At 27.5% G+C, this 15,859-nt stretch overlaps 2 protein-coding genes across 2 annotated transcripts; both read left to right on the top strand.

Moving 5' to 3' along the window:
* The first annotated feature begins 401 nt into the window (after window positions 1–401).
* Window positions 402–1,223, top strand: LOC124912980 (metalloendoproteinase 5-MMP-like). The gene has a single exon (XM_047453606.1). The coding sequence runs from the start codon at window positions 402–404 to the stop codon at window positions 1,221–1,223; it is 822 nt and encodes a 273-aa protein (XP_047309562.1).
* A 293-nt stretch (window positions 1,224–1,516) lies between these two features.
* LOC124912979 (metalloendoproteinase 5-MMP-like) lies at window positions 1,517–14,772 on the top strand. Its single transcript, XM_047453605.1, has 2 exons — window positions 1,517–1,787; window positions 13,883–14,772. Exons 1-2 carry the CDS (start codon window positions 1,517–1,519, stop codon window positions 14,770–14,772), a joined length of 1,161 nt encoding a protein of 386 aa, XP_047309561.1.
* The last annotated feature ends 1,087 nt before the right edge of the window (window positions 14,773–15,859 follow it).

The raw sequence follows: 15,859 nt of genomic DNA, 5'->3' as shown, positions 1-15,859 counted from the left end.
AATATAAAATATTATGTTGTGTATAATTCTTGTTTTTTTATACATGCAGTTGTCCAGTTATAATATCATTTAATATATTTTTAAAAAGAGAGAAAAGATTTTTATTTACTCTAATATTTAATAGCTTTTAACTATTTTAGAATCGATAAAATAGTGAAATTTATAATATTAAGATCAAATAAATTTATACATAAGATTAACACAATATTTAGATGAAAAACAAATGTCTATAAAATGCATAAACAAATCGTGAAACAAAAATCAAGAACTAAGTAACAAATCAAATCACAAACATGAATATGGTCAAAATATGTATTCTTTTGTTACTCTTTGTCTTGGACTTGTTTTTAGTTGTCCAATCATCATCTATTAATAATAATCCATTATTATCTTTCAACTCTATGAAACATTTATTGGGTTCCAAGAAAGGTGACAAAGTTAAGAAGCTTGATCAAGTGAAAAATTATCTTTCAAAATATGGTTATTTTGGTCCCTCCAAGGATGGTTGTTTCCAAACGAGTAGTTCCACATCGAACGACTCTAATATTTTGGATCACGCCATGGAGAAAGCAATTAAAAAATTTCAACAGTTTTTTCATCTCAATGTTTCGGGGATTTTAGACGAGAAAACTTTGTCACTAATGGTTAAACCTCGGTGCGGCTTCCCTGATTTGGTTAATGGATGTCTCATCAAACACGGGGTGAAGTTAGTTCGGGATCCTTATAAAAGTGGTTTGTTCTACATGTATGGAAAACGAAGGTGGTCGAAACTCCGACTATCCTGGTATTTAGCAGCCGGAATGCGATCAGACGCTATTAATCCAATTACTTATGCGTTTAACAGTTGGCAAAAGGTCACGAAGTTCAATTTTATAAGGAGTGCTTATAGAAATACAGATATTCAAATAAGTTTCACTAGTTACCTTAGTGAGGATTATTACCCATTTCTGCAGCACTCAGGAATAGTGGCTTACGCACAACTTCCCCCTAGCGGAAAGCTCCATTTCAGGGCAGACGTTCCTTGGTCGAACGGAACAAGGCCTTGGGAAATGGACATTGAAACAGTTGCGTTGCATGAGCTTGGACACGTTCTTGGTCTTATGCATAGTAGGGATCCTTCTGCCGTAATGTGGGCATATACAAGACCAGGGTTTATCAGAAGAAAATTACAAGATGATGATATCTACGCAATTAACGCATTGTACAACAACTTTCGTTACTAGTTGGGAATATTTTATTCTGCATTTTATTTTGTTTGAATTAAATAAATAAATATTATATATATATATATATATATATTTCTTTAAATAATATAACAGCATTATTTATAATAAAGAAATTAGAATTTGTGATTTAAAAAGAAAAATGTTACTAGATTTATTGGAAATAGTAAAAAAAACATTTAAACTAACTCTCACCATGAGACTCGAACCCATGAGCACATGGTCATAAAAATATAACTCAAATATAATAGCTATCGGTATAATGACCCACCACAATTACATATATACTAGCGATGGGTACATTGACCATCGCTATTTACTTAAGTGATACTAGCGATTGGTTCCCACACCGATCATTATTTCCTATTAAAACCATTTACAGGTCGAGAGCCTCCCCTCTCCCCAGCTTATCTCTTTCATTCAATCTCTTTTTCCGCCTTTTACAAGATTCGCGATTCGCAGCCACCGCCGTTCAAGATCCGCAGCCGCTGCCAATCGGAGGAGGATTTGAAGAGCTTCGCCAATCTCGTCTATTCCATCCAAAAATCTCGCTCTCTCCCATTGGTAAACAAAAATTTCTCTCTCTCGTTCGCTTTATTTGTTTTCTTACTTGTAAGATTTCTAGATTATTTAAAATTGGTGTTGATTTTACCGATCATCTTTCATATGGAGAATGTATTGCTTTATCTTGATCTATAAAAATTGAAATAGAGTTTTTAAACAGCTAGTAACGAATAAACCCTAATATTATTTCGACTTTTGGACATCTCCCAAAGAGACTTAATATTTATTTAGGCTAATTGATATTTCCCTTGCTGCTGCATACATGCTCCATGCTCCCCCGCTCCAGACTCATATAATGGCCATTTTTGCTGTGTTTTAGAATCCAAAACATGAACTTTTAACTTTGAAGATGATGTATATGCATGTTACAACTTGTTAGTTGTTTGGTGCTGGACTTCACCTATATAAATAAATCAATTATGAATTCGGTTTTTCTTGTTTGATAACTATACTGGTTTTTACGAATTTCTGTTACTATAAAGTTATTGGCTCTGAATTTTCTTTAGGCTAATTGTAATTTTTAAATTATTCAATGAAGATTATAATTTGTTTGATTTATTTGTGAAGTTGTTTGATTTTGATAGATTTAGGTTATATTTCATTTATTTCCAAATTTAACTATGATGTTTGTGTAGAAAATTTCTTTTGCACAAAATATTCTTTCCAAATAACCGTGAGAACACGGTTTCAAGTGCATAATTTATAATCTTTGCAAAAGGAAATATAAGGAAAATCGGTCTTCGTTTGAAATGATCGAAAAAACCACACTCAAGATGAGACTCCAAATATATTTTGATTTGGGATTCGTTGTAAAATGAGAGATATTAAGGCACATCTTCACTCACAATTAAAAAAATAAACCTAGAAGAGTGTTAGGTGAATTTTCAAAAAAAATAAAAATCCCCAAATCATGTACTAAATTATAACAAAAAAAGAGTTCTAATAAAAACCAAAATATATACAAATAATAAACTTGAATATGGATATTTTTTAGATTCTATTTTCCTTTTAAACTAAGTCATTTACTTTTTTCTTTTTTAGGTATATTTGTTTTTCCATTCGTTTACAAATATTACAAATTTTTTATTTTTTATTCAAGACCCATGACATAGATGCATATTCGAAAACATAATTATATAAAACTAGACTAATATTTATGTTTGGATTACCTGTAGATGCATGCTCTATGATTAAATAAGTTATAGAACAATATTTTTTTTTTAATTTCCAAAAGTTTAAGGTAGAGACTATCATGTGTTAGGCACGTGAGTCATAGCACTAGAGCCCTTTATTAAGTGTAATCAAGTACCGAACCGAAAACAGAATCTCTAAAATTAATTTAAATACGCAAAATATTTTTCTTTCCTAATTTTTCTAAATGTGTGGATCAAACTTTCTCTTATGATTTCACTTAGACAATAAACTGGACACTACTCCCATGACTCTTCGATTTGTCGTTCTGATCGATATAACCACGCCGGAAACCACAAGATGTTCAAGTGAAGTGAGATAACGCCCTTTGAGGAAATAGCTTAGTCATAAAGTTCATGATCAACCATAGACCATATACCTTTTACTCTTCTAAGTGTAGAGAAACGAAGACGATGAAGGTTTCGACAAAAGAGTTCGACATTTATGGCTAAGTTTCTACAAGAGGCAGCCAAAAAAACAAAGAAGATGAAAGACTAAATGACGAGGAAATGATGAGCTCAAAGAAGACTCGATTTTTTTTATCCATTGACGTAATTTTTTTCTTATACTTTGCAAAACATTTTATGGCTAGGACGAGGGTTGAATTCTCATAACTGTTTATCTTGTTTACTACTAACCCCCACTTTTAAATATTTTCATTTTAAATAAAAGAAGAGTTGAAAAGTGTGCGTTTATATCCTCTTAGGTATGCATATATGACGACATGGGTCATTGATTAATGTAACTTTTCTTCTTAACCATGTTTTGAGATTTACAGGTTATTCATGACAAACCAAAAATAGATTGATTGATTGAAAGCATCACAACGAGCACATAGTTGATTAGGCTTAATGTGCACAACATTTTCATTGCATATAGGCATTAAAAGTCATCACTCCAAAAGATGCATTCATGATAGTTTGACTTTCTATTTGTAGACACTCATTTTCGATCTCTAATTTTTATTTTTTAAAAAAAATCTCGAGCCTACAAAAATATTTTTTAAAATTATATACGAGCTCATTGCACGAGAATTGAAAAATAAAATTATTTTGGGGAATAATATTGTAACGATTAGATCCCAAAATAACTTTCGAACAATTTTTAATAATATAAAGTAAATAATAGTTTGATAAATATGTTTGAATTTTAAATGATTTAATGTATTATTAAAAAATATATTTTATTTTTTATTGTTAATAAACTAATATGTAAAATAAAATAATATTTAATAATTCTAATTTATTTGTTTTATTTGTAAGAAGTGGTGGAGAGAAGAAAAAAAAGATATTGATAGGCAAATCTAGAAAACTAGTGGTGGAGAGATAAAAATAAAACTAAATAAATGGATATTGAGATAAAAATAAAACTAAATAAATGGATATTGACTTGGGAAAACCATAATACGGTTAGTTGCTAAATTTATCGGCATAAATTCTAAACTTTTTTCATCAAAAGAAGGCTAAACTCTATTTTAGAAGGGGAAAGAGCATTGAGATCGCTATAAATAGCAGACCAAGACAAGAAAAAAAAAAGAAAAAAACGATTGAAAAGGAAATCAGATGAAATAAACTTAGACGATGCACCATATTTTTGTTTTTCAAGCTTTTATCCAAATTTTACATTTTTCGTGTTTGAGATGGTTTGAGTGTTAGTTATGTATTCAAGAAGATTTTAACAATTTTTAGGAAGCATCTAAAGTCCAATAAAAGCTCTCATTTTGACTTAATTGCATTTATAAAGTTTGTATATTTCATATAGAGTTTAAATTCTTTAAATTTAAATTGTTGATTGAACATAATTTAAAAGTTTTTTCGTTGAATTATATTTATTCCATTAATTTTATATAAAATATCTAAATTGAAATTTTGAAATCCAAAAACGGATTTGTCATTCCTGTTCAAGAACGGCAACCCTCGAAATATCACATAAAACCGTAAAATTTACAGCAAACGGAAGGTTAAAGATAACCAACTCACTATTTATTTTAGTTTTATTTTATTTTTTACATTTAAATGCCTTTTTGAACCATTTTATAAAAATCCAAACATAAAATAAATATAATATTTTAAATAAAAACATTTTTTTTTGGTTCATTTGTAAATATTTTATTTTATTTTTGTGCCCCAATATAAAACTCTAAAAATTGTGGGTTGATTTATTTATCATTGTAAAAATAATTTATGAATATAATAAATTTTAAATTCTCTTATTTTCTTTTTTTTCTTACGTTCAAAGTATTAGTTTATTTGTTTGTAAATAATAATTATTATACTTAAAATCATTATACTAGTTAATATATTACCTTTAAATTTAGTATTAAGGGATAGACTAGATATTTGACAAATAAACATTCTAACATGCACGTTAAACATATCGTCAATGCCATTTCTTACATGTAACCAAGCATTAAAACCCCAAAAAATATTTTTTCTGAAGGCGTTATTATTCTACACGCTAAGAATTTATTTTCATTCCTAATTTTGTAAGAAAATTTTGGTGGCGACTCTTTAGTCACAAACTGGTTTTTAAACCATTCTTCGATTTGATTCAATTTTATTTTTAAAATTTTCGAAGAGATATTTTTTTTTAAAATTTATTTCTTAAAATTCGAAAAAATTGCTTCTTCTGGGCGTACGTTTTTAAACACTCGTACACTATTGCTTCGAGACAAGGACTATCATGTCATCTAGACAATAAAAATTCTTGATCCACACAACAATTATGAGAAACACAAAGAAGAGAATGAAAATATTTACCTCAAACTCCTATACATTGGTATGCTAAGGATGATAGACGTAAGACTTTTATCCTTTTAAAAATATTTGAATTAATTCAAACAAAATGAGTAACTAAAAAATTTAACCATGTTATAATAGAACAATGCATTATGGATATACAAGTATGTAGAAAATGCTAAATCTATGTAGAATCAAGAGATGGTGCACTCCATTGATATGATACCTATTATTGTTTGATGGACAAGATATCATATGTATAAACGATGACATCTCGAAACAACTTAAGTATGTGAAGATTCTAAGGGATGAATACGTGATTGAGGGTGGTCATGCATATTTATCAACCTCAAATTCAACACATGATCTCTTGATCATAACCCATGACTTCAAAATACTATAGCTCAGTTGAAGGTCAAATACAAGGACGAGAATGTAAATCACTTTTTAATATTTTATACACTAGTACACTCATCAAACTCGAAGCGGCCTCGTCATACCATGTTGAAGAATCTATGATTTCATTCGAACAAAAAGAGTATCTATAATAGTCAACCATGTAAATGGAGCAATGCATTGCGGATAAGCAAGCATGTGAGAAATGTTAACTCGGTATAAAAAAATCGAGAGATGACGCACATCATCAATGTGAGTCCTATTATAGTTTTCACGAGGCCCTATCAAAATTTTCATACGACATCTTAGTGCGACTCGAGCATATGACAAGGCTAGAGATGGATCTAAAGTCAACGATAATTGTGCTCGTTCATTGGTCTCCAAACTAAAACATGATCTCTCAAACAAAAATAATGACTCTAAGTCCCAAGACTGTGACTAGAGCTCAAACGCTAGAACGATTCTTTTGGAAGAAAAATCTTAGCGTCTATTGTAGCTAGTGAGTCAAACATTCAGGATAAATCACGGAAGACGATGAAGCATCTCTCAGAAAATTAGAGCACAAAATTAGGACAAAATCTCTCGATCATAAACAATGACTCTAGGTCCTGAGGACGCGACTAAAGTTCAAACTCAAAGACGATGCTCATGGAAGAATAATACCAATGTCTACTCAAGCTAGTGAGTCAAACATTCAAAGTAAATTAGAGAGCAATCTGATTATAATATGCATGTAAATCTAAAAACGCCAAGAATGAAGATTTTGGAGTTGATGAACCATTCGTAGGATTGCATTTGAATATATACATGTATTAACATCATTTGCATTGAAAATATGGGTATCAATAAACATAAAAAAATGATAAAAACATCAACAATAATAAACCTCTAGTTTTTACACTAAAGGAAATAAAAAATATGATGAATGAAAAATAACTAAAAAGGAAAGAGAAAAGAAAGTCATCAAAATAATAAGTAATAAACCCGTAGTTTTCATGCTAAGTGGTTTTCTAATAAAATGAAATCCTAGTTCATGCACTATGACATCTCCAAAATAAAAATAAATGATAAAATGAAACACGAACAAAAAGAAATAAATTAATGATCACAAACTACTTCAATGATAGTATTCTTTGTATAAAGATACATAATAGCCTATTCATTAAGTCTGGTTATAATCGTCATTTCTCTTTGTAAAAAAATTATTAAGACGATATTCCTAATTTCAATAAAAAAAACAAATTCCTAGGGGATTTATTCAGAAAATACGAAAAAAAGGTCTAACCTTGAAAAAAAATGCAATGTCAAAAGTTGTTCCCCGACAACGCATTATAAATCATCAAAAAAAAATGAGATGCGATGTTAGATGTATATCCCCGATAGTGCATTTTAAGTCATCCAAATTGTTGGGATTAATGATAAATATGTTAATACCCAGTCTTAATCATATTGAAGACAAGAAGATTAAAGATTAATTATGTGTTGAAGAATTAATGTTGGAAAAGAAAACTAAAAAATAAAGGAATAAATCGAAGTAAATGATTTTGATTGGAGAATGGAAATGTAACTGCCATGTTATTGATACATGTCATAAAAATGGCATCAATTGAGCTCGGGAGAAAGCACAACAACTAGGAAAAAAATAATAGAGAAGAGAACAAGTTAATTTGAATTCTTGGTTGCCCAAGCTAAAAGTGACAACACACCACTAGAAAATGTAAAACTATGTAATTGTGATAACAATTGCATATCTCATATTTGATTTGTCCTAAAATTCTAATTTTCTGGAAATTGACTTTTTAGTGGAAGTTAAAGAGAACCCAATAAGATATAGTTAAAATTTGAGTTGAAAAATATTCATTTCTAAAGTGAGACTGCCCATGAACATTCTAATTTTTTTTTTTTATTTCTAAGAGTTTTCTTATAAATCTTTGTGTATCTTCTTGTAACTTTACTATTTGATCATAGTGAATAGCCTTGATGTTTCTTGGCAATTGGATGTAGGCCTTTTGTTAACAAGTATAAAATGTTTGTGGGTTCTATTTCTATTTTATTTTCTTGGTTCACTTCTTTTATTCTTAAAACATTGTCTCTTTGAAGAGACTATGTGTGTCAAATGTTATCCGCAAGTTTGATTGATTTATGCATTGTTTAATTGTCCAAGTGTAGCAACCTATTATTTCTCTCTCCCAACACAAAAAAATACGGTGTAAAATGTCTACCACCGATATTACATTCTAAATCATCCAAACAAAGAAGAAAAAAGGAAAATAAATATATGTGATGTAAGATGTATATTCTTGATAGCGTGCTAAATCATCAAAAACAAAACAAAAAGATGTGAGGTAAAATATATATCATCGATAACGCGTTGTAAGCCATCTTAAAATAAAAAAATTAAGCGATATTTCAGATCATTATGACATCCGGCTAGGGGATGGGAAAGACACTCTATTCTGACATGACCCCTAGTTCGAAAACCAACCTATCATCCACAAGGAGGAGTTTCAAAATACCCGTATCAGAAGGGACTGTGTAGAAGCGAAAATCAGAGACATTATAGACGGGAATTGGGACATAATCCTGAGAAGAAATCCAGAAGGACAGAGGATACTTGATCATATAAGTAACATACAACTACACGACAGACCGAATATTCATGAATAGAAAGCTGAGGACAATGGTAAGCTAGTATCGAAGAAAATATGGGAGGTAACCTAGGAAAAAGTGTAGAAAGTAGAATGGGCTCCTCTTGTATGGTCAATGAAGATTATCCCTCGACACCAGATCATCCTATGGCTCACCTTCTGGGAAAGACTCAACACTCGTGATAGTATCAGCAAGTATATGAGCATCCTAGACGCGAGCTGTCTTCTATGTAGAGGAAATGAAGAAACCATAGATCACCTATTCAGGAGCTGCTGTATTGCTTCGGAGCTTTGAAACAGATTCTATAAAAGCCTGGAGTTGATCAGTTTCCCGAGCGAATGGAATGAAATCAAAGAAGCAGTACTACTCAAAGTCAAGGGAAATAGATTTGCAACAAGCGTGTTCAAGTGCGGCTTTGGGGCAGTGGTGTATAACATTTGGAAAGAACGGAATGCAAGGGTATATGGCAGAACCCGCAGGAGAGTTGAAGAGTTATGGAAAGATATTGTATCAGATTGCAGCGCCCTCGCGGAAACGTGGAGAAGAAATTCCAAGCACAGAGCAGAACTGGAATATCTGCAGGAACTGGAATTTACCATTTTTTGAACTCACTAGAATTGAAAACATTGTAATCAGATAATTTATTTACGTTTTTAGCTTTTTAACTTTATTTAGAATGATATGACTTCACAATCATTCTAGGCTATCTAGAATGATCTCTTAAACTCTTGAATTTTTTTCCCGTTTTTGGAAATTTTTAATGAAATAACGTTAAGTCGTTTTTCCCCCCAAAAATGAAAAAATTAATGATCACGGAACGTAAGATGTTTACCGCAAGTAACGTATTCTATAGGCTCGATATAATTGAGTCTTGTATACCATTCAAAAAGGAAAAAAATCTAGATCACATTAGGGACATTCAAAAAAAAGAAGAAGAAAATCATAGTTCATATTAGGACATTCAGACGCGTTTCAATATTTTTTTAAGGTCAGTGATAATCTTCTGTTATTAAGTTTAAGAATGTTAGAGTGATTTAAGATTAATATATTTTGTGCTACTAATTGTGGCTTCATTTGTCCTCTATTGTTCTAAAATTTTGAAACTAGTATTTATACATTAATAATATGACTACTAGTAAATGAAGAAGAGATGTATAAATATAATTGAAAAGGATTTTGGGAAGAATTTAAATTTTTATTTTTACTATTTTGTGTTGATGGACTAGTTTTATATATATATATATATATATATATATATATATATATATATATATATATATATATATATATATATATATATATATATATATATATATATATATATATATATATATAAATAAATATTGAATCAGGATCAACTAGGACATAAATAAAGCATTCAGTCGAACTCTTCTTGGGTGTCAAGGTAGTAGTTATGAAAAGTCATTGACTCCCGAGAAAGGGTATAAGAATGGGACTTATAGCATTGTGATATATTTATACAAAACTTCAAATCCGAGCACACTCAACATATATATATATATATATATATAATATATATATATATATAATATATATATATATATATTTTAAAATTTTTAATATATTAATAAAGTTAATTTAATCTTTTTATTTTATAAGATATTTAATTTTTATTAAATAAAAGTTGTTATTAGTTTTAATATTTTAGATTGATTTAAGATTATTTTTAAATGATTAGTGGGTATACAAATAAATATGTAATAAAACTACAAATATGCAATCAACTATTATTATGAGTGGTTGATATAATATTAATTTTAGAAAATGTAAAATTAATTTTACTATTTAATATAATTAAAAGTATTTGATTTCTTAAACCAAATAATTTTTTAGATTGAATATTAATTTTATAAATTAAATTTTTATTTAATTAATAAAATTAATTTCACCTTGTTATTTTATAAATGAGACATTTATTTAATTTATAAATTTTATATTTAATCATGTTATTTTATTAATAATATTTATTAATAGAATTATATTTTATTTTGTAAGGATAAATATTATTATAATATATATTTATTTTTAAATTTAAATATAAAGTTAATTAAATATATTAAATAAAATGTAAAATTAATTTTTCTAATTAATATAATTAAAAGTATTTGATTTCTTAAACCAAATAACTTTTTAGATTGAATATTAATTTTATAAATTAAATTTTTATTTAAGTAATAAAATTAATTTCATCTTGTTATTTTAAAAATGAGATATTTATTTAATTTATAAATTTCATATTTAATCATGTTATTTTATTTATAATATTTATTAATAGAATTATATTTTATTTTATAAGGATAAATATTATTATAACATATATTTATTTTTAAATTTAAATATAAAGTTAATTAAATATATTAAATACAATAAAATGCATATTTTTGATGTAATCAAACTAATATAGGACTAAAAAGAAATAAAATAAAATAACACATAATTTTGAAGTGGAACACCTCTTTAAATAAAAGAGTAAAAATCACACAACTTTTTGTCCAAATCTAATTCACTATTTTTAAATATTACATATAAAAAATCCAAAATAAAAATTCACTATTATTAAATATTAAACATATAAAAAAAAATATATAAGCATAACAAAATACACTAATATGATGTTCTTGTTAGCATGGTTTATCGTTTATTTTTCTAATTATATTATGTAGTTGTTTGTGAATTTTTTAAATCATTGTTGTTTATAACATTTTATATGTTAATTATGTTCTGTAGATGTTTGTGAATTTTTTGAATCATTGTTGTTTATAACATTTTATATGTTGTTCACGAATTCTGCATGAAGTCATTTTTAAAAAAAAATTTAGCACACATGTTTATAATTAATAAAGTTATTGATAATCTTTTTTGACTATGAAGTTTATTTGATTAAAAAAATGCTTTGACTTGTCTTCAAGTCATGTAGTGAATGGAGATGAAAACATCAATTATCCTTTTTTCTTTATCATGGAGATTTTTATTGCGTTTTCAAATATACAATTGAAAAGTCGACCACATTGCAGGGATACAATTAGCACACATATATTTTGCGAATGATCTATTTATTGTGTCTAAAGAAAACACGGAGTATGTCAATACCACTAAGGAAACACTCATTCACTTTTCTAGCAAAAACAAGCCGTATTCTATGAAGGGCATTAATGGAAATGGTTAAAAATAAAGAGAATCAACACTAGAGAGCGCTCAATTATGATAACAGTTTTTTCTCTCATCCATAGAACATAATATAAGCTCTTGTTCACCTTACATTATTCATTTCTAGTCATATATATGAGAACAAAATTGTTTCTATGAGATATACATATGTTACTAAAAAAAAATTCTCTCATATAGAAAGTTGAGATATTAAAATCACCATTTATTGTTCACTTACACTCTCATTATTATGGTTAAAAATAAGAGCATAAATGTATCAATTCTATCGGATTTATCGGATCACTACAAAGTAAAAAAATACTCAAAGCATATATGATATTGAGAACACCATTCGATGTTATTCTAACTCACGTCTTGAATTTCCCAAAAGCAATACGAGTGTACCAATTTTATCCGATAATATTTTGAATATAATAAAACTCTCTTGTATGCACTAAAACTCTACACACCAATTTATAAAATAAAAAAATAATTATTTTGAATAAATAAAATTAAAATAATTAATCACATAAAAAAACCAATTTAAACACTTAAGTACCTAATTATTGTAATATTTAAAGATTAAATAATTAAGGAAAAATGTCAAAATAATAAAATAAAATTATTTATAATAAATATTGTACTCATTTATCTTAAAATGGTTTTAGAAAAAAAAAATTAAGGATTAAAATATATAATTTAGAAAGAAATGAGGTATCCATTTCATCTTACAAAATTATTTATTGAACCCTAAAAATTAAAATTAATTGGTTTTAATAATGACAAAAATAATTTTAACGAGTCTGATTTCTAAAAAAATCATTAACTACCTCCATTAATCTCATAATTTTTACACAATAAATTTATGAGAATTAAACCATCCATAAAATCATTCAAACGATTTATTTAGATAATAAATATTTCCCATTCATTTTCACTTAATTTATAAGTATTTAACATGAATGGTCTCATTGTTTTATGTTGATTTGATGAAATGCAAGGTTAGACTATTCAATTCCATGCGTTAATCAATTAGTTTATGCGTTAATCAATTGGCAGGCAATTAATTGAATATTTGTCGTAACATTATTACTTTAACTAGCATTTATAAATGCGCACGAATAATAATATAAAAAACCGTGAAAAAAATATTACGGTAAAATTTTTATGGGCGGGTCAACCCATAATCCGACCCAAGTATTCATTTACTCTCACATATATCCAAATTAACAACAACTCTCGACTCGGCAATCTGAACACTTTAAAAATTAAGCATCATTATATATATATATAGAGATTTTCTAATTAGACATAAATATTAATTAAACAATTAACATTTAATTATAATTTGGATTAAAAGTTTAAATTGAGTGTAATTTTTATTTGATTTTATTTACTGATCACATCCTTATTTTCATTCCGAATTAGCTTAATTCTAACTAGTTTATTTATATTTGTTTTATATTTTTATGTTATGGTTTGATTTGTTTTTCCAGAAATTTATGATTTGTTGTAATTTTTTATTTGAATTGAAATAAAAATTTGTAAGTGTAGTGTTAAACTTCATGACATAGTTCATATAGTTTAACACAATTAATATCAAATATTATGTTGTGTCGAATTCTTGTTTTTTTATACATGCCTGGCCAGTTGTCCAGTTATAATATTATTTAATATTTTTTTAAAAAGAGAAAAAAAAAAGACTTTTATTTACTATAATATTTAGTAGCTTTTAACTATTTTAGAATGATAAAATAGTGAAATTTATAATATTACGATCAAATAGATTTATACATAAGATTAACACAATCTTTTGATCTAAAAAAATGTCTATAAAATGCAGAAAAAATCGTGAAACAAAAATCAAGAACTAAGTAACAAATCAAATCGCAAACATGAATATGGTCAAAATATGTATTATTTTGTTACTCTTTGTCTTGGACTTGTTTCTAGTTGTCCAATCATCGTCTATTAATGATAATCCATTATTATCTTTCAACTCTATGAAACATTTATTGGGTTCCAAGAGAGGTGACAAAGTTAAGAAACTTGATAAAGTGAAAAATTATCTTTCTAAATATGGTTATTTTGGTCCCTCCTCCAAGGATGGTTGTTACCAAACGAGTAGTTTCACATCGAACGACTCTAATATTTTGGATCACGCCATGGAGAAAGCAATTAAAAAATTTCAACAGTTTTTTCGTCTCAATGTTTCGGGGATTTTAGACGAGAAAACTTTGTCACTGATGGTTAAACCCCGGTGCAGCTTCCCTGATTTGGTTAATGAATGTCTCATCAAACACGGGGTGAAGTTAGTTCGGGACCCTTATAAAAGTGGTTTGAACTACAATATGTATGGATTACCTAGGTGGTCGAAACTCCGACTATCCTGGGCTGTAGCACCCGGAACGCGATCAGACGCTATTAATCCAATTACTTATGCGCTTTACAGTTGGCAAAAGGTCACGAAGTTCAATTTTATAAGAAGTGATGCTTATAGAAATGCAGATATTCAACTAAGTTTCACTAGTTACCCTAGTGAGGATTATTACCCATTTCTACAGGACTCAACAATGATGGCTTACGCATATCATCCCCCTGTAGGAAAGCTCCATTTCAGGGCAGACCTTCCTTGGTCGAACGGAGCAAGGCGTTTGTTGCCTTGGGAAAGGGACATTGAAACAGTTGCGGTGCATGAGCTAGGACACATACTTGGTCTTATGCATAGTAGTGATCCTTCTGCCGTAATGTGGCCATATGCAAAACGAGGGGTTACCAAAAGAATTTTACAGCGTGATGACATCTACGCAATTAACGCATTGTACAACAACTTTCGTTACTAAACAAACATCTACGCAATTATTAACGCATTTACTAAACAAACTTTTGTAAATAAATAAATAAATAAATAAATATGTTTGTTATATATAAATATATATATATATATATTTCTTTAAATAATATATCAGCATTATTTAAAATAAATAAATTATAATCGGTGATTTAGTAAGAATAATGTTATTAATTAAAAATATTGTTATTTTTTGCTGTAGAAAAATTAATATAAATATCTGAATTAACCAAACAATCAAGCCTATATTCGAATCAACCGATCCGTTTAAATATGCAAGACGGGTAATGAATATTGAATTTTGTATAACTCTTTTTTAGATACATGTTTAGTTAAATAAACTGAAATGAAGCAATTCCGCTTCCTTAGGTAGAGCCGACAATAATATTTTTTATTTATTTATTTTAATACTTTAGATATAAGGTTTTTTTAAATAGTAGGTGAAGAGGCCTAAGATAATTTTTAGATAAACTTAAAAATTAAGATATAAATATTAAATTTTAAATATTTGTATCTTAATATATGGAGATAAAAATTGAATTAATCAAATATAAACATCTAAATTTTAAATACTTGATATGTGAATTTATTTGATAATATGTAAAACTAATATATATATGAAAAAATATAATACTATTATATCCTTATATATTAATTATATTAATTAATAAATTAAATATTTTAAATTATATAATTTGATATGTTAAATATTAAATATTTTTTTAAAATTAAATACTAATAATTTTATTTTATTTATTCTCAATTTGTAAAATGTTTTCGTTTTTTATTCAATATGTTACTTATTTTATATAAATTTCTTTTCATTGTTGTTTCAACAGTTTACCAAACCCAAAATTAAATATGAAAGTCGGTATAGTCCACCTAATAAGGCGAATTCATAATTTTTTTTCCTGAGTTATAAAGATTATAGATATTACATTATTACGAATAACAAATGAACATATCAAGCATATTAATCGAACTAATCGACGAATATCCCAATAAAATAATTATACGATATCTAAAAACTGATGGCAATGTCCGATTTAAATAGAAAAATTATATATTTAAAATTTTAT

The sequence above is a fragment of the Impatiens glandulifera genome, chromosome 8 (genome assembly GCF_907164915.1).
Source record: "Impatiens glandulifera chromosome 8, dImpGla2.1, whole genome shotgun sequence".
NCBI lineage: Eukaryota > Viridiplantae > Streptophyta > Magnoliopsida > Ericales > Balsaminaceae > Impatiens > Impatiens glandulifera.
Note: the sequence above shows the minus strand (reverse complement) of the source record. Positions and strands in the feature narration are given on the sequence as shown.

Excerpts from the sequence above, each read along its gene's own strand:
- LOC124912980 (XM_047453606.1), top strand. The coding sequence starts at position 402 with ATGAAACATTTATTGGGTTCCAAGAAAGGTGACAAAGTTAAGAAGCTT.
- LOC124912979 (XM_047453605.1), top strand. The coding sequence starts at position 1,517 with ATGGGTACATTGACCATCGCTATTTACTTAAGTGATACTAGCGATTGG. Across the intron at positions 1,788-13,882 it reads AATCTCGCTCTCTCCCATTG|TTGTCCAATCATCGTCTATT; the intron begins GTAAACAAAAAT and ends ACTTGTTTCTAG.